A 23,215-nucleotide genomic window follows, 5' to 3' on the forward strand; every position below is an offset into this window, starting at 1 on the left:
ATTAATGAATCTAAGACAGTGTGCCATCTGCAGTGATAGTGACAACTTTGAGAATTGACATATGATACCGACTTGAATTGCTCTGCTGATGGGATAGAGGAAATCCGCTCCTTCTTCTGGCAGATCCTGGGCTGAATAATCACTAGAGGTGTCTATCAGAGGCCATGAAGTAATGTCTTCCTTAAGTCAAGCTGGTCCTTCCCACCACAGACTGTTTCCTTGCAGGTTGGCAGGACACATTCCTCGCGAAGTCAAATCAGCTGGGTTTTCCTTTGTAGATACATGGTTCCATACCGCAGCTGCAGTATTTTCCTGTATCTCAGCGACACGGTTCCCCACAAATGTGTTCCACCGCCTGGGTGGAGACGTGACCCATGCCAGTACGATGGATGTGTCAGTCCACAAGTACGTTTGTTCTATGTCTATACTCAGTGAATAAACAACATGCTGTAGTAAAGTGCGCGTCATATATCTTGGCGGCCGAGTTTAGGTTCGTTCTGCGCATCTGACGTCACAAAACACAGTCAGCCAATGAACAGAGAACGACGTTGCCACATCTCGACTGCAGTGCAGAGCACGGACGAGTGTCTTCAGTTTTAGAAACGTTCAGTCATAAATAAAGTAATAGAACAAAAGCAATGTCTTGATAGCAGACTTTCTTTTATAGAAAGTTTGGAAAAAGCATTCTTTATATCAATTGCTTCATATTCTATTAATTAAATCAAACAAGCAATAAGACTCCTAATTCAGGCGATAGCGAGGAAAGCTGTTTGTTTCAATCTCACGAACTGCTTTTTCGCAATAAACAACAGCGGTAATTGTTTATTTCCTATCGTAATTCGACGAAGCGTGAGTAATTCATAGTCATACCAACAATGTTTATAAGTAGTTGCGTGAGATGTTAGAGTCCTTATGGAGTTACACTGTCTAATGATGTGAGATAGCGCAATGGTTAAGGTGTTGTGCTGCCTAGTGAAAGGTTATGAGTTCAAACCTTGTGCGGTGCTTAATATTTTCTTTATTTAAAAACAATATTGGAGTGGCTTACTTCACGAATTTTATTCGTTTGAATAAAATTTCTAGTGCTTTGCCTCTTCATTAACTTTTTCGCTGCTGCAGACACGTGCTCCCCGCATTCCGCGCTGTGCGCGATTTTGTCATCACTGCACTTCTCGCCTGTGCAGACACATGGTGTTCCCACTGCTTTGACACACTTATCATTCGATTTCCAAAAACCATTTTGCCAAAAAATTTGATTTTTACACGTCTTCTTGACTGATACCTTCCCCCCATAAATGACTTAATTTTGTTTTGATGTGCAGCATTAAATGTAGTAAACCATTGCACGAAATTTTGAAGAGTTTGCAGAGGTAAAAGTCCATAGCGTATACTTTCCGTATGGTCGATTTTAGTTGCCACAATGTTGAGAATGAAATGTGGACAAGATACCTAAATTTCATATAATATTTACTGTATAACAATATCTCATTTAATTTAAGTACCACATAGGTGTCGTATGTAATATTGAGATATATTCCGTCTTTCGCGACTGTAATAAAAGTTTTATTTACACACGGCGCGTTTGGCTTTATTTTAAAGCACTTCCATCGGTGAAAGGTATGGCACATACACAATGGTATTCATGTTCTATTTCTTGTTTTTGTTCCACAGTCGCAGTTTTACCAATGGTATTGAAATATATCCCTCTTCTGCAACTGTAATAAGCGACTTATTTAGACCAGACGCGTTTCTCTCCTTTGAAGCATCATGTACACTCCTGGAAATTGAAATAAGAACACCGTGAATTCATTGTCCCAGGAAGGGGAAACTTTATTGACACATTCCTGGGGTCAGATACATCACATGATCACACTGACAGAACCACAGGCACATAGACACAGGCAACAGGGCATGCACAATGTCGGCACTAGTACAGTGTATATCCACCTTTCGCAGCAATGCAGGCTGCTATTCTCCCATAGAGACGATCGTAGAGATGCTGGATGTAGTCCTGTGGAACGGCTTGCCATGCCATTTCCACCTGGCGCCTCAGTTGGACCAGCGTTCGTGCTGGACGTGCAGACCGCGTGAGACGACGCTTCATCCAGTCCCAAACATGCTCAATGGGGGACAGATCCGGAGATCTTGCTGGCCAGGGTAGTTGACTTACACGTTCTAGAGCACGTTGGGTGGCACGGGATACATGCGGACGTGCATTGTCCTGTTGGAACAGCAAGTTCCCTTGCCGGTCTAGGAATGGTAGAACGATGGGTTCGATGACGGTTTGGATGTACCGTGCACTATTCAGTGTCCCCTCGACGATCACCAGTGGTGTACGGCCAGTGTAGGAGATCGCTCCCCACACCATGATGCCGGGTGTTGGCCCTGTGTGCCTCGGTCGTATGCAGTCCTGATTGTGGCGCTCACCTGCACGGCGCCAAACACGCATACGACCATCATTGGCACCAAGGCAGAAGCGACTCTCATCGCTGAAGACGACACGTCTCCATTCGTCCCTCCATTCACGCCTGTCGCGACACCACTGGAGGCGGGCTGCACGATGTTGGGGCGTGAGCGGAAGACGGCCTAACGGTGTGCGGGACCATAGCCCAGCTTCATGGAGACGGTTGCGAATGGTCCTCGCCGATACCCCAGGAGCAACAGTGTCCCTAATTTGCTGGGAAGTGGCGGTGTGGTCCCCTACGGCACTGCGTAGGATCCTACGGTCTTGGCGTGCATCCGTGCGTCGCTGCGGTCCGGTCCCAGGTCGACGGACACGTGCACCTTCCGCCGACCACTGGCGACAACATCGATGTACTGTGGAGACCTCACGCCCCACGTGTTGAGCAATTCGGCGGTACGTCCACCCGGCCTCCCGCATGCCCACTATACGCCCTCGCTCAAAGTCCGTCAACTGCACATACGGTACACGTCCACGCTGTCGCGGCATGCTACCAGTGTTAAAGACTGCGATGGAGCTCCGTATGCCACGGCAAACTGGCTGACACTGACGGCGGCGGTGCACAAATGCTGCGCAGCTAGCGCCATTCGACGGCCAACACCGCGGTTCCTGGTGTGTCCGCTGTGCCGTGCGTGTGATCATTGCTTTTACAGCCCTCTCGCAGGGTCCGGAGCAAGTATGGTGGGTCTGACACACCGGTGTCAAAGTGTTCCTTTTTCCATTTCCAGGAGTGTATTTTGTGTCCTCCATTGCCAAGTCACCTTTCGTAGTTTTGTGCTGCGGTAGCACAATATTCAACGTTTGTGTTGGCTCATCAGTGTTTTAGCAAATAAATGCTGTTTGTATGTGCCACACACAAAATTATATTTGACATAGCTCTGAGCACTTCACTGACAGACGGTATATTCAAGTCCTAATGTTTTTGTAAGTCCACAGTTTCGTTTAATGTATTTTGTCTACTGCCTTTTGATTGATTGAAGTGCTTTAAAATGAAGCCAAACGTGCCCAGTGTAAGTAAAACTTTTGTTACAGTCGCGAAAGGTGGAATATTTCTCATTATTACATACGACACTTAAGTGGTACTTAAATGAAATATTAGGTATCTTGTCCACATTTCATTCTCAACATTGTGGCAACTAAAATCGACCATCCGGAAAGTATACTCTATGGACTTTTACCTCTGCAAACTCTTCAAAATTTCGTGCAATGGTTTACTGTATTTAATGCTGCATAATAACTGCGTTGAACATCGAAACAAAATTAAGTCATTTATGGGGGGAAGGTATCAGTCAAGAAGATAGGTAAAAATCTAATTTTTGAGCCAAATAGTTTATGTCGAATCGAATGATAAAAGAGTGTCAAAGCAGTCGGAACACAATGTGTCTGCACAGGCGAGCAGTGCAGTGACAAAATCGCTCACAGCGCGGAATGCAGGGAGCACGTCTTTGTAGCAGCGAAAGGGTTTAATGCGGCCGTGGTGGCTTTACTTCACGAACTGCGCGCTCCCCCCTAAACGTAAGCTTGCGAACTATGCTATACTATGGCGCTGCTTCTATTGGCGCGTGCGTCGTGTGCAACTGGCAACGCAGCAATCTCCCGCGTTTAGGCGGGCATGCGCGAGCCGCCAAGATAAAAGAATTGAACTATAGTCGCGACAGGAAGAGAGCACCAAAGAGTTCCAGGCGAGGTAAGACAACTTTTCAATGGAGATACTCTTGTTTTGGAGCTTAATAATTTGACACATGTAATTCGATGATGATTAGTTTATCGCACATATATACAACAGCCGTAGGCCACATCTGAAGCGTCACAGAATCCGTGCATTTGAATGTTGACAAGTTTTCCTTCCGCAATGACTCTACGAACAACATTAATCTTATCTATCATACAAACCCCTCTATATAGTGTCTGCCACATACAATTCAACTCGTCCCATGTTAACTGAAGCTGCCACAGACGTTGCAAAAAGATTTGGAATGTGATAACAGTGGGACTGATTAATCCCGGAGGATCAAAAATGGATGATGTGACAGCCAGTACAATGCGTTTTGTGAAGCTGTAGACCTTACGTGCTGGCTTGACATTATTCACAATTTGGAACTGATCAGCAGCTCGATGTCAAAGTAAACCTACGGTTTTAATATCCTCGTCGTTGTCAAGCTTAAGGGCACTTGTGTCTCTCTTAACTCTGAAGAGATATTTTCGAGGAATTCCACACTGTTATTGGACCACCTCTGTAATGAGAAACCGCCTTTCTTCAAAAGCTTCGTGAGATCTTGCTGGACTTTGATTGCAGCCACTACTGTATCACAACCTGAGATACAATCGTCCACATAGAAGTCATTAGCAAGAATGTTTACTACCTTTCTATATCTACCCTCTTCATGAGCTAATTGTAACAAACATCGTACCGCATGAAAAGGTGCACAGGCCATTCCGTATGTGATTGTCTTTAACTGATATTCGTGCAGTGGTGCAGATCTGTCACTCCTCCACAGTATTCGTTGGTAGGCGCGATCTTCATCCGTTACCCGAACTTGTTGATACATTTTCTCTATGTCAGCTGTGAAGGCAATGCGATGCATGCGGAAGCGTAATATTATGGAGCACAAACCCTGTTGAATCGTTGGCCCGACCATCTATCAACTGTTTAACGACAAATTAGAGCTCGTTTTCACAGAACAATCAAAAATTACTCGTGCTTTGGTAGTCGAACTGACGTCCTTAAGAACTGTATGGTGTGGAATGTACCATAAAGCGGCAGCAGGTGTAGCTACTGGCTCCATATTATAAGTCTTCGTATTCCCTCATAAACGGTGTGTAGCTCTCTTTAAACTTCAGGTGTCTCGCCACTTTGTCTTCAATCTGAGAGAAGCGTTTTGCTGCACTGTTGAAAGATGCGCCTAATTTACTTGGCTCTTCCCGAAAAGGAAGATGGACAACGAATCTGCCTGTGGAATCTTTCGTTGTGTGTTGCACGACGTGTGTTTCACATTGTTCCTCTTCTATCGTCATTACATCACGATTTAATTCTTCTATCTCCCAGAATTTCTTCAAGAGTGTTTGAAGATCAGTGTTCGTTTTTACAAAGCATGATACGACCGGCTGCCGTGACGAAATGTTGTGCTCTGCCGTTTGATACTGACCAGATATGACCCAACCTAGTTCTGTCTTTTGAAGCACAGGATCATCAGTTCCTATGGAGATAGTCCTTGATTTGTGAATGTATGAACACAATTCTGCTCCTAGCAACACGTCGATCTTTCCAGGTGACTAAAACTCTGGATCAGCGAGTTGTACATTTGGCAAATGCCACGTACTGGGATCAGTTATTAGTTCAGGCAAGGTGTCAGTTATCTTTAGCAAAGCTAAGCATTCGACAGATGACTTAAAGTTGCTTACACAGGAGCCCACTCGTATAGAGACACGGTGTTTCGTTTCTGAGCTGGTTGCACCTATTCCCTGAATCGGTACTCTGCTGTGCCACCTTTGAAGTCTGAAGCGTTGTGCACGTTTCCGATATGAAGCATGACTGCGACTCAGAATCTAATAGAGTACGACAAGTCTGCTTTTTCCATTGATGTCTTGCAACCTTATTCTCGCTGTCGCAAGGAGTACTCGTTTGCCTGGACTGATCTTCACTAAACAATAGCTCGATGCAGTTGACCGACGTTTGCCATTGTGTTCGTGCTGCATGTCACCTTTACAGTCCTTCCTTAGTACATCTTGTGTCCACTGTGATTCTGCATGTAATAACGTGTGGTATCGTTTAGCACAGGTATGACAGCTAATGGAGTTGCATTAAGAAGCCCTGTGATCATTCTTCAGACAGTTGTGGCACAAGTTGTTGCGCATCACAACAGCCTTGCGTTCACTACACATGGCTTGTTTGAATTTACTGCACTTGTGCAGCACGTGAGGCTGGTAACACATGACACATGCAGTACTTGTAGCAACATATGTCTGTTTCGAATGCCCAAACTGCTTGGTATTGGGCGCATTCTGTTGTTTATTAACAGTTGTGCCTTGACGTTGTGGTGCTGTAGTCTTGGCTATTTCTAAAGATTTACATTTATTCTCGAGAAAGGCACAAGTTTCTTTAAATGTTGGTAAGCTACTTGAACTCAGTCTGTCTTCAGAGTCGGTTGTTATAGAATGTTCAACCCTTTCTGTAAGGAGCTGTGATGTAATTAAGCCTCGCAAAGAGACATCTAGCTGTAATGCCATCAGCGCATACACATTGCTTAAAGCCTCGTTCAGTAGTGCAAGAAGTTCACCTGAACATGACTTTGTGATTGCCGGTAGCGTTAGCAGTTTGTTTAAGTGTGCTGATGCAACCAGTCGAGGATTATTGTATCTATTACAGACCAAATCAAAGGCTACCTTAAAGTTAGTACGAGTCACAGGGAGATGGGCAATTACATTGCGTTCTTCACCTGTTAATGAACTCAGAAAATGATAGTACATAGCAATGTCCTCTAGTTCCTCATTGTTTACGACAAGACTCACAAATGTATTGTGAAAATGCCGGAATTGCGTTACATCACCGTTAAGTGATGGCAGTTTTATGGTGGGCAGCTTGATGCTACGTTCTGATACGCTCAAGACAGACCCAGCATCTGTCGAAACCTTGTCAACTGCGTTTGTGTGATTCATCTGAATCGCTCTAATTTTTTTCGAAACCTTGAAGACCATATTTTAGAAAGTTTCTTTGTCCTCAACATGACTCTCTACATCTTCAAACCATTCGAGCTGTGTCTGCGCATCCTCATACTTCTCCACGACCTTTGGCAACTGTTCTAGCCTGACAGTAACGTCCAAAGTGATCGATTTGCCTGTTACATCGAATTCGTTTGCAAACTTTAACAAACGTGTGAGGCTTGCTTTCGCCACCGAGCGTGTGGTTACAAGTTTCTTTCTTAATACTTCGTCTATCATGGAAAACTAACGGTGGTAGGCAACAGCAGAAGCAGCAGTTACAGTAAGTGGGAATTGCAGGAAGCAGAATAGCCAGACCAGGTACTTAACTTTCAGATGCGTCATCTCGACCCTACAGGCTGCGTCTCCATGTTGTTCCATTGACACTCGTCGCTGCCGTTCCGCCGTTGAATGGCTGTCGCTGCACTTTACTTCGTCGAGTCCATCGTAATCCGGCTCGGAGGACCAAAATGTTAGCGTCCACAGACGAAATCGTAAATGTGCCGGAGGACCATGAATTGAAGAGGACTGTATAATGGCTCGAATCCATTTAGATTGTAATGAAACACGAGAGTTGAGACAATCAATTATTATTTATAGGTAAGTTAACAATCAAAATATACATCTTTACCGTTTACATGGCGCTCGCAGCCACGAGCTAAGGACAGCCGCCCGAGCGATAGCCCATTCACCACTGCAAATGTCTCCCTCGTTGCGGCGAGTGTACCGTTAGGTGATCTTGGAGGGGTGGCCCACTGACCACTGTCCTTCGTGTACAAATACCTCCAGAGAGGGCAGCGCTGTCCAGAGACTCAGTCAAATGTAACGACCAAAAGTATATATATGTTCGGGAATTAACAATGAATGGATGTACTGCACAGTCGTCTTCCTACATGCGCAATGTAGTATATGGTGCTCGCAAAGTAGTGGAGGGATGGTTTAGCGATGATACAGAAGCTGGGAGCCATGCTGCTGTCTCACTGGTTGGTGTTGAAAAACTGGTAAAATTGATCGGACTATCAACTGTGGTGCTTATTACAGTACATTGGTGGTGTCTTTTGTGTCCCATCCGTCCACAGGCAAGCTGTTGATTACCACATAATGACTGACTGATATCACTCATTAGAGATGGAGAAAGAGTCTTGGTGGAGGAGGATGGCTAGCACTGTAACAGTGAGTGGGTACAAGACTGCAGTATGAGCAATCAATTGAAATGGAACACCGATCTATCTGCTACCCCGTCACTGCGAAAGATAAATGTAAAGGTCATCAATCACCTTCTGACAGCCATTTCAGCCATTTGCAAACGCTCTACTATGCCAGAAAACTGTTCCAGTTTCCTTATTTTGTGACTGTGTGTACAAGATCTCAGATATATTTAGCGCTACGATCTATTTGTAATGGAAATTTCATTACTTAATTAACATAATGTTTGTGTGTGATACTCAAACGTTGAAAATATGTTTTATTATTAAGAAGGATCATTGCAAGGTGGAAGTTAGTGTTTCAAGCGAGCTATTTGACTCCTGTAAATTGTTAAACAATTAATCTGACAAGGCAATATAAATGGATTATTTCACTCTATTTTTGATATCGAAATTGCGTCAACTTTCCATTTGTCTCCAGAGTTAGCCAATAGGAATGCAGTATTCTGAGGAGAGATGAAAACCTCCATCTTTGCGTCTGTTCACACAGACAAACAGGAAGTGGCCTCTTGAGAGACAGAGGCAGGAAGCGAGTACGTAATTTGCCGACCAACAGGATGTCGCAACTTGATGCTTTGCTTGGGGGCCGTGAGGTCAAAGGAGGCTGATATTCTATCCATGGTGGGTGGTATTTAGTAACGTGATCTGTAATTAGGACATTGGACTGTTTTGACTTCGATGGCGGGGCCCTGACGATAGGCACATATGCGAGAGACCCCAAACGGTGGCTGCTATACTTCAAAATGTTCAAATGTGTGTGAATTCCTAGTGGAACAAACTGCTGAGGTCATCGATCCTTAGAATTATAAACTACTTAAACTAACTTATGCTAAGAAAATATGCACACCCATGCCTGAGGGAGGACTCAAACAATCCGTGACATAGTGCCTCAAACCAAATGGCCACTCTGCGTGGCTTCGTCCCTTCCCTGTTGATTACAGTCATTCTGTCATGGGGAGCAAGGGAAGGGGGGGATTGCAATCACCATGTCTATCCAAGTGGGAGACACACTGTGTCCTGAAAACTGATTAAATAAAGAAGCTGTATCAATATATTATGAATTTTGATTTCAATTTCGTGTCATGAGATCCTGCCTCTCCAGCACAGAGTGAGTTTTTCCTACCAGTTTTTTCTGGCATGAGCAGTGTGGGAGGGGGCGAGGAGTAGGAGGGTGGGGTGTATTCTGGCGGTGACACTGTACACTAGCTCAGTCGATCCCTGCACGTCAAAGTGAGTGCACACTAAGACTACACCTCCAATCTACAGCAGTGTAATTACGTAATTTTCCCACCATATAAAAGTGAGATCCAGTCCCTGCGAATTGAATTTTATAAATAAACAGTATATTCTATACCATATAATTGAGTTTTCTGTCGTGAGATCCTCTCCAACAGAGGTGGCAGCTTAAAGCCCATGGTGGAACTCATTCTCAGTCATGCATTTGCCTCAGAAGGAGTTCTCACATGCATCAGTATTCTGCAGGGGTTTACCAGATTAATGCTTGATTGTTTGCAGTTCTGTCCAACCATGACTGACAGCACGTGCAGGCCCAGCACTGGCACGCTATGGGACGACAGAGTGAGAGAGAGAGCACATGTTTTGAAAGTAATTTCTGGGGTGTCAAGTATCAAAGGCTTACCACCACCTGATGCTTTTTTTGGGGGATTAGCGTAACATTCGGTCTGTCAGTCAAGGGACCTGTGCGGATACCTCTTGGACACCAACATGTGATGCGGCCACTGACTGATGCATCACTTTGTGAGACCCTGAGCGAGCTGCGCACATTGCGATGCGAGCCAGCTCTGGGTCCACAAAGGCATGGTGATCGAAAGATTTTTAGGAGTGTAATTACATATGATGGGTGTTTCATGACAGTATTCACTGCGCAATCAGAATGAAAAAGTATTGCAACTGTTCAAATATTCCATATATCGCCTTCTGTTCTGTAAATTGTTTAAATAAACAATATTCCACACTTTGTCTAAATTGTTTAAACAATAATCCGTACAATGAAATCGATTTCACTCCACTCCAAATGGCCCATCAACTGAGTCTTTTTCCCACCAATTACTGGGGGTGGGGTGTGGGGAGAGGGAGGGCTGTCGAGTTTTCTGGAGGGTGGATTTAATTAATTGATCGATATAAATAATTAGTCAATCAAACTGATATCAAAAATGTGCTTATATTGGCGAGGGGAGGTCCACAAGGGATGGGGAAGAGAAGGTGGAAGGGAAGGAGGAGGATGGTGAGGGATGGGGAACAATAGGTTATGGATTTGTCAATCAAAAGGAAGGATTATTCTGAGGGGGTCATAACCTGTGAATCAAAAGGATCAATTATCCCCAGGGAGTCTTAATCCTATTAGCAGAACAATAGATTAAGGACCTGTCACTTAAAGGAGAACAATAGGTTTGCCCCTGAATTAGATAACTGGCAATGTGCACTGAAACTTAGTTTGTCCTCTACTCCTATGCACAGTATCTACATTAAAGCTGTGGTGGGTAAGGGGTTGAGAAGCCCTAAAGGCCGCGCGAGATTAGCCGAGGGATCTTAGGCACTGCAGTCATGGACTGAGCGGCTGATCCCGGCACAGTTTTGAGTCTTCCCTCGGGCATGGGTGTGTGTGTGTGTGTGTGTGTGTCCTTAGGATAATTTAGGTTAAGTAGTGTGTCAGCTTAGGCACTTATGACATTAGCAGTTAAGTCTCATAAGATTTCACACACATTTGAACATTTTTGAAGCCCTAAAGACACACGCATGGAAAGTTCCATTACTGAATGCACTGTCACAAACTTGTGAGGATGTCATTGATACTGAAGGGTAGTTGTTGTGAAGAGTAGGTGGTGTCTTCCGCAGTGTTTCCAGCTGTGTGATGCAGTTGTGGACCATGTATACAGCTCTTCTGTAGGAACGACATGCGTTGTTCTCGTCAACTTCACCACTAGCTACATCCACACACCTGGGTGAGCAACTCACCTATGTATTGATACACTGATAAGCCAAAATGTTATGACCACTGCCTATCGTGATGCTGGATGCCACCTGGTGCTGCTGGGGGAGTATTGGGACAACCTGTGTTCTGGCGCACTCTGCACTGTTGCCAGATGTATCCCACATGGCGGCGAAGATGTCATCAAAGATGCCAGCCTGTAGACTTGGCAACAGCATAAGGCATTATCCAAGATGGCGGACGTGCCGTCATTCAAGATGGCGGATTTTGGCGGGAAGATAGGTCAATTGGGCTACCTCCACTAACCTAATCCCCCTTCCCTCCCCCAGAAAAATCGCGGGAAGTTCAAATTCCAAAAGGATAATGTGTCACACCGCAGTTATCTCTACTAACCTAAGAAAATCGAGATAAGATAGTCACTTGGGCTAATCCCACTAACCTAAGTCACCCGACCGCCACCTTTTCCTAGGAACTGCGTCAAGTTTGAATTTTGGCGGTAAAGATGGGACAATTGAGCTATCTCTACTAACCTAAGAAAATGGTGGGAAGATAGGTCACTTATACTACCTCCCCTAACCTAAGTCACCTGACTGCCACCTCCTCCTAGGGATTCGTGGGGAAAGGACTCAGCCTGCACTGGGCTTCTGGAGAGAGGAAGGAGTGTACTTGATTTATTTTGGAACAATTTATTTAAGGATAGAGTATATTTATCACAGTGACACAGGACACACGCTCTGACATGTGACACAGCATACAGACCAGCAAACTACTCCTAAATAACTCATGTATAATGCTCTACACACACACTTGCTAATTATAAACTGTCAAAATAACGCATTGCACAGCCTATAGACATGCAAACCACTCGTAAATAATGCAATACAATTACGCCCAGAGAGCCAAACAACTCGTAGATTGTCAAAATAATAATCCATCTAAAAGACTCTGCAAACATGCTTGCTAATTGTCAACTGTCGAAACCTTGCACCTGTCTTTATTTAAACAATTGGAGACAGCACCACCATCCAGTGTGTCTGACAGGAGGTTCACACTCCAACTGACCTAGTACAGAGTACCACCACCAGAGGCCGATTTGTCCATTCCGTGATGTAATCCAAGATGGCTACCACCACCAGAGAGTGCTGTCGTGCGTCTCGTGATGTAGTCCAAGATGGTGGGGGGAAATGGCAGGAAAACGGGTCTGCCTGCGTTGGACATAAGTTTTTACTTTGCAGGCAATGTCTCCACCATGAGATTTAGACTCCAACTGGCCTAGTACACAATACTACCACCAAAGGGTGCTGTAAACCTTTCTGTGACATAATCCAAGTTGGTGGTCTGAGGGGGAAAATGGTCGACTTGGGTTCTGAGATAAGCATGATCCCAAACAATCCTCTCTGTCATAGTTCAGATCCCTTGCCTCAACTCATGGCGACAAAAATACTTTGCTTATTATGCCGTATGTCTGTACTACCCGCACTACTAACTTTGGTCATGGTTAAATATTTACCTGGACATTTTTGATAGTGTATGTTAATCAACCCATGTTAGGAGCAGACGTTCTGCGCTATTTTTACTGGTGCCCTGATTTGAGAGTGGGGGTACTTTTCAACAGAGCCTCTGGCGATAGCATTTATAGCATTTAAGGTATGATCAGCAAGCCTTCAGTGCCAGCTGTTCCATGGCAGGCAGAAACATTCAAACCCCAGTACGAAGACTTTAGTAGTTACAATACTTCAAAATGGTTCAAATGGCTCTGAGCACTATGAGACTTAACTTCAGAGGTCATCAGTCCCCTAGAACTTAGAACTACTTAAACCTAACTACCCAAAGTACATCACACACATCCATGCACATGGCAGGATTCGAACCTGTGCATTACAATATTCACTTAACTATCCATTGGAGGCAACAAATAAATTTTATATGAACACCAAAAGAGAACATATAGCATTACAAGAGAAAAATGTCTTGTTACACAAGACCCCCATTATTGTCACAAAAACTATCGGAGGTTAAACGTCAGCTATCATTGTTGAAACTCTCCTCAGTTACCACCATTGATTGCCAGTCATCACTATACTTCTGCCTCACGAGCATTATGCAAACTGTGGAGAGCTTACAGAATCAAATTACAACAAATACACTGATGAGTCACTTAATAGCTGGTTTGGAAGCATTTGGAACAAAATACATAATTGATTCTGCGTATCACGCATGGGACAGTTTGCTGGTAGATTTGTGGAGACATGTGGCATTACATGTCTATGCACAGACCACTAAATTTGCGTAAATAACGGAACTCTTATTTGCGTACGAGGTGATGGCGCATGAAATAGCGACCCAGATGGTTCCATAGGATTTACATCAGGCGAATTTGGTCGCCGAGACATCAATGTGAGTTCACTATAAGGCTACTCAAACCACTGTAGCACGGTTCTGGCTCTGAGACATAGGCAATTATTCTGCTGAAAGATGACGTCGCCGTCGAGGAAGACATCAAGCATGAAGGAATGCAGGTGGTTCAGAGCTGTCAGCGTGTCTTCAATTACTACTACAGGTCCCATGCAACTGCAGGAAATGTCTCCCATGGCATAATACTAGTCCCACCAGTCTGTGTCTGTGGCGCACTGCGCGTTTTGAGCTGCCATTGACATCGATGACGGCATTTGTGGAGACGATCATGGATCTAGTGTAGCAAAAATGTGATTCACCCGAAGAGCTGACACATTTACATTGATCGAGGTTCGAATCCCGATGGTTATATGCACACTCCAATCTTAACTGACGATGTCGTTGGGTCAGTATGCGAACACGTAGGAGTGGTCTGCTGCGGAGCTCCATGTTCAACAATGTACAATGAACGGTGTGCTCCAAAACACTTGTGCATCCACCACGATTATGCTCTTTCTGTAGGCATGCCACAGATTGCCATCTATCCTGCTTTACAGAGCAGACAAGCCTCCAAGCTCCATTTTCTGTGAAAACTTGTGGACGTCCTAACATTTCGGGCATAGTGGTAGTTTCACTGTCCTTCTACTTCTTTCCGTAGATGCTCACAACAGTACCAAGTGAACATTCGACTAGCTTCGCCGTTCGCAAGGTGCTCGTTCACAGGCTCTGCGTAATAATAATCTGGCCTTTGTACAAGTCGCTTATCTCAATGGATTTCCACATTTTTGGCACCTATCTCTGCTAGAGTGATCCCCATAATGCATAATGCAGCCTACAGACCTGCTCACAAAAGAATGCAACAGACACACAATCAACGTATGCAGACACTGTCCACCACCCCCTGTCCAGTAGACCGCACAGGAGGCTACCTGCAGCCCCTCAAAGTGACGTGGCCGTCAGATGTCAAACCAAGCACAGTTGACCTCACACATGAGGTGGTGACATCCCTTTCATACATGATACCTGAGAAATTCCTCTCAAAATACGTGTTCACTTAGGCACTATTGCTTACGCGACCAGTTGGTAGTGTAGACGCTTCAGGGACGTCGTTACAGCTGTGAGCCGCCGTCGGATGCAGGTGAAAGCTGCCTCTATTTTCAGGTATACAGTCAGTGTTATACTGATGTCACAGAACTCGAAGGTGCACTCATGCAGCTCCCATATGCGAGACACCTCCGGGCAGCATGTGTCTTTACCATTGATGACAGAGTAGCACAGGGCGAATTGTTCCTAGCGCGACATGAGAGACGTGTCTAACCGTGCTTAACTGCAAATAGCGCAGAATAACATCAAATGCAATCTTCCCAGCAGTACTAACGTGATACCCCAGTCCATCACGTGTTACCCTTCCAGCTTTCAACATACACATATGTCACCACCGCTATCTAGAGACTCCTATATCCCAGCACAAAGGATGTGAATGAATCAAGCATTATTATTGGCTCTTCTCGAATTTACCTGCCGAATTACTGATGCCGTCAGTATCGAAGCACCATCCACCTTTTCTTTCTTTCTGCAGATAGGACTTTTAGTGGTAATATTATTTGCACAGATCACTAAACTGCAATGACAGTTAAACCCACAAAGTTGTCTACAGATCATGAAAATACATACGAGAACCACAAGAATATTGTAAGACAGGGACACATTTAACAGTGTAACTACAACTGAATATTACGATTGCTGGTTCAGTCTGACACCAGTCGATGTACAGGTAATGTCTTCTCTTGACGGTTGTGCTTCTGGAACGAACCTCAGTATCTATAGCGCACATAATTTTCCACATAAAAAATCTCTCTCATTTCCTTGTGGTTACCAGTCTGCTCGATCTCACGATAGGACACACAGTCATCTTCTCTACTCATGCCACAACATAAACCACAGTAACTTCACAGTGCAATATATACACATTTTACACAACTTAAGCCACAGTAACTTTACAATGCAATATATACACATTTTACACAAACAGTGCAGTTATCTTTTATATCTGTACAGCATTTGAAAAAATTATGATATGCCTACACTCGCACCAGATGTATGTCACGATTCTCCTCAGTCCTAGGGAAGCACCATCCACCTTTTCTTTCTTTCTACACTCATGACTTTCAGTGGCAAATACTGATTTATACAGATCGCCATATTGCACTGACAACTGAAACTCGCAAAGTGCCATACATATTGTCAAATACAGAAAGACTCTTACTCAATTATAGTGCTCTCCCACTAAGGACAGGACCTTGAATATTAGAGCGTGATACCCAGCAATATATCACTGTATACTGTGTCGATGTAGTAAACATACAATTCATAGCCTCTGCCATAGAAAATCATTCCTTTTACATCAGAAAGCCCTCAGTGGATCGAAGTCACTCTAAGAACTGCTGTACAGAGACTGGCTCGATCCCCCCCCCCCCCCCCCCCCCCCCCCCCCCCCTCGGTACAAACACGTTACTGTTTCTGGTCCAGACCTCTGTCTGCTCGCGTTTCTACACCCATCTCCAGACTCTGGGATTATAAGAACGTATCTAATTTCGCATGGTTCGCACAATGCAGTATCCTACCGATCGCTCAAGCAAAATAATTCCGAAGATATAGACTGGGAATTATTTCTACACAAACCCGAAACTTTCGCTAAGTGGAGAGCGCTCTACACCACTGAGTAACCAGAAACAAACAGATGAAAAATGATATTTCCACCCACGAATACCGATCTCTGAGATGTAACAGATTCGAAATCATCCCTATAATTTACAAGGTCAACGAAGGTGCTTCTAAACGTGTCTTTCACATACTAGATGCACACCCCACAATCTAACTTCTCTCAACTAAATAAAGGCACGAAATTTGCAGAAGCAGTCAACCAAACAATTTACATGGGAGGGAATAATGGTCCAGTGTAAACGCAAATCTATATTCATTCTCAAATTTCCACGCTATCACGAAAGCTATCCAACACAGACTAGGCATTAGTTCACTATTCGGTAGTCTAGAGGACAACACCTTAATTCATCTACATTCCTACACTCCAACAGGCCTCTCCATTCTGAAGGCTCCTACCGTTAATGGGAAACGTGTATCTCCCCTGCACAGGTCACTGGCGCTGCTGGCTGAGCACACACAGGTAGTATCAACCGTTCTAAGAAATCAGGCACATATATATTTCATCCCTGTACTTACAACTAAATGTTACCATCGCAGTCTCAGTTGAATGACATTCGACAATGAGCGAAATATTGGAAATACACCCTGTTGACGTCTATGGCCCTGGAAATAGAAATATAAGTATCATTCTTATGACTGGACATACTCTTCCCTTTGCTATCACAGTACTAGTCATCAAATCCATACCTTCCTTATGAATGGACATAGTCATTTCCTTTGAATATGTCGGAACACAAACACGTACTTTATAAGCCTGATGCTCAAGGCGAATCTATCACGCACCCCCTACTTACCAATACCTTCCAGGTACCGATCCTAGACTCTAGAACGATATTTTAGAGTTGATAGCTTGGTTGATTTATGTAAAAATCTTCGAAGTCCATCCATCTGGAGCTCCATCATGCATAAAAGTTATTCTTTTCTTGTTCTTCTTAACCATCTGCTATTAGATCACGACACTTTGAAATCTGTTACTATACATCGATAAGGCGTGCTAAGCTCCTCGACATGGGCTCATCTTGAGAAATCTCGTGCACTTGGATGGGTGAGGACTCGGAAAGCTCCATTCATTCACGATACGTGGAGAGTAGCGGTCTTCTTCTGATCAGTTGAGAATTAATTCGGTTATGGTGCTACTGGGTGGGTTGGTCAATGACACTGTGGTGAGGGTCTTTCACTCTCTAATTTTACCCTAAGACAGCGAGAATGCTCTGTGACTCTCATACGCAGAGAGATAGATCGTAAATAAATCACTGTGCTCCAGGTGTTAGAAATATACTTTGATGATTTATGTGTTCGAGAATTAACACTGAATGGACGTACTTAGCACTCATCTATCTACATTCGCAATGATACTTGCAAAGTAGGGAAGTGTCGGTTTACCTGTGATACTGAATTGGCTGGTGTTGAAGTTACTATAAAATTGCTAAAATTGTTGGCGCTATCAACTGTAATGCTTACTATTACAGTACATAGGCGGTGTCTTTTCCATCCCATCCGTGCATTAACGCACTGTTGGTTACCACATAATGATTGACTGACAGCGCTTGTTTGAGTTGGGAAATCAGTTTTGTGGATGGGTGACATCTTCTAGGGGTCGCTAGCAGCGAAGCAGTAATTGCGTGCATGAGTGCAACATGAGGAATCAGTCGAAAGGTAACACAGAGCCATCATCTATTCCATCACTGTGACAGATGAGTTTAAATGTAGAGGTCGTCAATCACTTTCGGACATCAGTTTGAAACTCTCCACAACACAGCCAAACTCTTCTAGTTTCCTTACGTCATATCTGTCTTTTATTTAAAATCATCCACCGTGTGTCGTGAATTATGGTAGCTGCAGTAACAAAATGATTTACACAGTGTGTTGTTTAGTTTTCTGCGAGAGGCCGTGGATCAGACCTGACACAGACCTCGAAGTCGTGGCAGAAAAACGGAATGTATGGTAGTGTACAAAGCGTGTTAGAAAACATTGTCTCAAACAACGACACAGGGTCACAGGGAGCGTCTCTTGCGACTTACGGTATAGTCTGTGAGATACGGTCATCATCCTACAGTATGGGTGATGAAATATTAAACTTTCCTCTGCAATGGATCAAAAGCTGTATATTAAATAGGATCGTCCCGCATTGACTTCAGCAGCAGTTTGACAGGTAAATTCGATGACATACAGGGTGACCCGTTAGGAATGCTGTTCTGGGGAGCATTGCGAAATCTCTTTCTCCGCGCTGGACTGCACCGCAGCTATGACAGCATCGGCGCCTAGGTGATTTCTATATCGGATGGAGTTAGTGGAGCTTTTATAGTTCGTAATTTTTCTCTGTTGGGGGGGGGGGGGGGAAGGGGGGTAGAAAATAACGATATAGCATGTGGGGCTGACTGATTTGAATGGACACAGATCTGCTTCAGCCTGTAGTATCTGTATCTAGTTTGGAGACGTACCACATTGCGCGCATTTACACTGAATGGTCAAAACACGGTCCTGTTACACTAACTCAGGTTGTTCTGTTTCTACACGGGTTGCAGAAGGTGGTGGGTATGTCTTTCTCCGACTTCTGCTCAGTTACGACTTAAATTGGAACGAGCACATGCGGAAAGCTGTAGAAATGGGAGCAGTTGCAAGATGCATAGGGGGTGACTAAAACCATATTGGAATTTTACTGTAGCAGCAAGGTTCAGGAAATGTGACTCGTTTCGAGATATGGGAGTGCCAGAAATATGATTGAGTACTGGCTGTAATCATTAAAGCAATTGTCAATAGGATCCAACACATGTATGTGCTTGAATGGAAAGATCTGTTTCTAAATCATGGACGTCATTTCTAGCGGATAGTGTAACACTAGAGATCTTAGAAGCCAGTGTACATTTTCTTACGACCTCAATCAGCACACCATCTACTATTTTTTTGTGATCCTTCTCAATCAGCCATCGCCTATATCTCAGTGGATGGAGACAGAATGTGCTAGAAATACTGTAGAAATATCTACCTGTGGTGATGTGAGGGATTCGAAAATACCAGTTTCATACCACGTTCCTTGGCCGAATCACTTTCTAAATTGAGTAATTTTATTAGGAGGTTGCACCGTCGGCGACGTGTTGGTCTGATACTATATACTCCTGTGATCGCCATCACGGTATTTGTCTGTGAAAAAGGCCACCTCATTCAGAGGCAATGTCGTACCTCATTTGTAAAGCGGGTATAGCTTTTAACATTGATACTTGTATGCATCTATAGAACCAAGACCGCTTGTGACAGTATCATACAGTAGTTGTTGGGATCGGTTTTTTTAAGATCTGGTAGTTTGTAAGACGATCACAATCTCAGTATTTGTCTCTAAAACCCACGCGATTCGTAGGTAACGCCATACGTGGATTTATAAAGCAAGTATAGCTTTTAACATGGATACTTATGTGCACCAGTAGAACCAAGACCGCTTGTGACAGCAACATACATTAGTTGTTGTGATCGAGATTTTTAACATATGAGACGATTACGGCTCTCTTTCTAACACACAGTGGTTTCACTCACAAGAAAAACATATTAGATAAGTAAACCCATTGCTGATATTCTCTCAGTATTATTTTGTATCGTAGGTAATCAGTTAATGACGAATTATTATACTTAGTAGTAGGGGGTGAGTAATAGATTCGCCTTGCGCATCAGGCTTATAAAGTATGTCTTTGTGTTCCATCATATTCAAAGGAAATGACTGCGTCTATTCATAAGGGAGGTATGGATTTGACGTCTACTACTGTTATAGTAAAGGGAAGAGTATGTCCAGTCATAAGATTGTTACTTATATTTCTATTTCCAGAGCCATAGCCGTCAACAGGGTGTATTTCCGATAATTCGCTCATTGTCGAATGTCGTTCAACTGAGACCGTGATGGTAACATTTAGTTGTAAGTACAGGGATGAAATATATATGTGACTGATTTCTTAGAACGGTTAATACTACCTGTGTGTGCTCGGCCTGCAGCGCCAGTGACCTGTGCAGGGGTGATTCACGTTTCCCTTTAATGGTAGGAGCCTTCAGAATGGAGAGGCCTGTTGGAGTGTAGGAATGTAGATGAATTAAGGTGTTTTCCTCTGGACTAGCGAATAGCGAACTAATACTTAGTATGTGCTGGATAGCTTTCGTGATAGCGTGGAAATTTGAGAATGAATATGGAGGTGCGTTTGCACTGGATCAATATTGCCTTCCATGTAAATTGTTTGGTTGACTGCTTCTGCACATTTCGCGCCTTTATTGTTTGAGAGATGATCAATTGTGGGGTGCGCATCTAGCATGCGGAAGACAGACACGTTTGCCGGTTCTCTAGACATGAGAAACACCTTCGTTGACCTTGTAAATTATAGGGATGATTTCGAATCTGTTACATCGCAGAGATCGGTATTCGTGGGTGGAAATGTCATTTTTCGTCTGTTTGTTTCTAGTTACTCAGTGGTGTAGAGCATGCACCACCTATCTTAAGTTCTGCGTTTGCATAGAAATAATTCCCAGTCTATATCTTCAGAATTATTTTGCGTGAGCGATGGGTAGGATACAGTTGTGTGCGAACAATCCGAAATTAGATATGTTCTCATAATCCCAGTGTCTGGAGATGGGTGTAGAAACACGAGCAAACAGACAGGTCTGGAACAGGAACAGTAACGTGTTTGTACCGAGGGGAGAAACGAGCCAGTCTTTGCACAACAGTTCTGAGAGTGACATCGATCCACTGAGGGCTTTCTGAAGTAAAAGGGATGATTTTGTATGGCGGAGGATATGAATTGTATGTTTACTACATCGACACAGTATACAGTGATACATTTCTGGGTTCGAGATCAGTTTCACGCTCTAATATTCAAGCACCTGTGCTCAGTAGAAGAGCAGTGTTACTGAGCAAGAGTCTTTCTGTATTTGACAATATGTGTTGTGGATTGGCAAGACAGCCAACCCACTACGAGAGGAAGCCGAAAGGCACGCGTTTTAGCTCACACAGGCTGGCGTGAGGTCTGGAACAGGTCAAGGAAATGAGACTAACAAAAAATGTACGTAGCTGCTGGAATACTTAACTTTAATCCATAATTGGTGAACATCGCTCTTGATGGTACATGTTTTACAATATCAATAGTAACTGGTAATGGCGCCTTGCTAGGTCATAGCAAATGACGTAGCTGAAGGCTATGCTAACTATCGTCTCGGCAAATGAGAGTGTAATTTGTCAGTGAACCATCGCTAGCAAAGTCGGCTGTACAACTGGGGCGAGTGCTAGGAAGTCTCTCTAGACCTGCCGTGTGGCGGCACTCGGTCTGCAATCATTGATAGTGGCGACACGCGGGTCCGACGTATACTAACGGACCGCGGCCGATTTAAAGGCTACCACCTAGCAAGTGTGGTGTCTGGCGGTGGCACCACATTCTTCCCCCGCAAATCGGCGGACGGTTGTGGCATAAAGATTCCGCCTGCCGTGGAAAGGACCCCATGTTGGCGTATGCGACAAGGTGGGGAGCCTAACAACAGGTGAGGCTGTGCCACCCGCACCCTGCCATTCGGACCGAGGGGAGCTAGGAAACGCCTGAAAACCGGCTCCAGGGTGCACGCCAACATGCGGTGTATGCGCCCGTAGAGAGACAGGAGGGTCCGAAGGGTCGACCTCCATCAGGCCGGAGCACCCGGCGGGCTAAGACGACATATGGTCTGGAGCGGGCAAGAGTTCCATGTCGGAGGACAACTGGTCACGGGAAGCGATCGGCGGCGCGGGACCCAAGGAGGCGCCCAGCGGTTGCAGCGACGCGTCCACTGCGGGCGTCGCCGGCGGGAGAACAGGCGGCGGCGGCGGCGGCGGCGGCGGCGGCGGCGGCGCGTCGCCATGGGGCAAAATGGAAGGCAGCGTCGGTAACACCTGGGGCTGAGGCGAGCCAGTAGATGGGTCCCCAGGGCGCTGACCGGACGGCACCGTGGCTGAAAGCAGACGGGGAGCGGCAGATCCCGTGCGACGACAGAGGCGCAGCTGATTGAGATGCCGACGCACCTCACCAGAGGCCCCCAAAACCAGATACATAGCGCGGCCGAGGCAGCGAAGAATGCGCCCTGCGAGCCAACGCCGTGAACCTCGATAGTTACGATAGTAGACAACGTCGCCTGGAACAAAAGCAGGTGTCTGCCGCTGCACAGGAACCTGATGCGGCGGATGTAGCAAAGACATCAAGGTTCGATGAGGGCGACCGTGGAGCAACTCAGCCGGCGAGCGTCCATCTCGGGGCTGAGAGCGATACGTGGACAAAAAAGCAATAACGTGTCCTCCCGAGAATGCGACTCTTTCAACTTCAACATCTGTGACTTGAAAGTCCTGACCAAACGTTCAGTGGCACCGTTTGACTGTGGCGAAAACGGTGCGGACGTCAGATGTTGAATACCATTGGCCTTGCAGAATGACTGAAATTCTGCGGACACGAATTGTGGGCCATTGTCGGAAACAATAGTCTGTGGAACATCTTCAATGCAAAAGATAGCAGATAACGCTTGGATGGTGGCAGATGACGTCGTGGAAGACATCCGGACAACAAAAGGAAAATTACTGAATGAATCTACCACAACCAACCATCGAGCATTCCAGAATGGACCAGCAAAATCGATGTGTAAGCGTTGCCAAGGGGAAGTGGCTTTTGGCCAGGCAAAGAATTTCCGCGGTGGTGCTGATTGTTGTTCGGCACACACCATGCAAGAAGAGCACATATTCGTAATCACGGCATCGATTCCGAACCAAGTACAGTGCTGACGAGCAAGTTGTTTCGTTCT

The 23,215-nt window shown here is 44.9% G+C and overlaps 1 protein-coding gene across 1 annotated transcript; it reads right to left on the reverse strand.

The window, feature by feature from the left end:
* Window positions 1-6,262: 6,262 nt before the first annotated feature.
* On the reverse strand, window positions 6,263-7,156 carry LOC124556210. Its single transcript, XM_047130199.1, has one exon. The coding sequence runs from the start codon at window positions 7,154-7,156 to the stop codon at window positions 6,263-6,265; it is 894 nt and encodes a 297-aa protein (XP_046986155.1).
* Window positions 7,157-23,215: the final 16,059 nt, after the last annotated feature.

Source organism: Schistocerca americana, chromosome X (genome assembly GCF_021461395.2).
Source record: "Schistocerca americana isolate TAMUIC-IGC-003095 chromosome X, iqSchAmer2.1, whole genome shotgun sequence".
NCBI classification, from domain to species: Eukaryota; Metazoa; Arthropoda; class Insecta; order Orthoptera; family Acrididae; genus Schistocerca; species Schistocerca americana.

Coding starts and splice junctions, on each gene's coding strand:
- LOC124556210 (XM_047130199.1), bottom strand. CDS start 7,156: ATGGTCTTCAAGGTTTCGAAAAAAATTAGAGCGATTCAGATGAATCAC.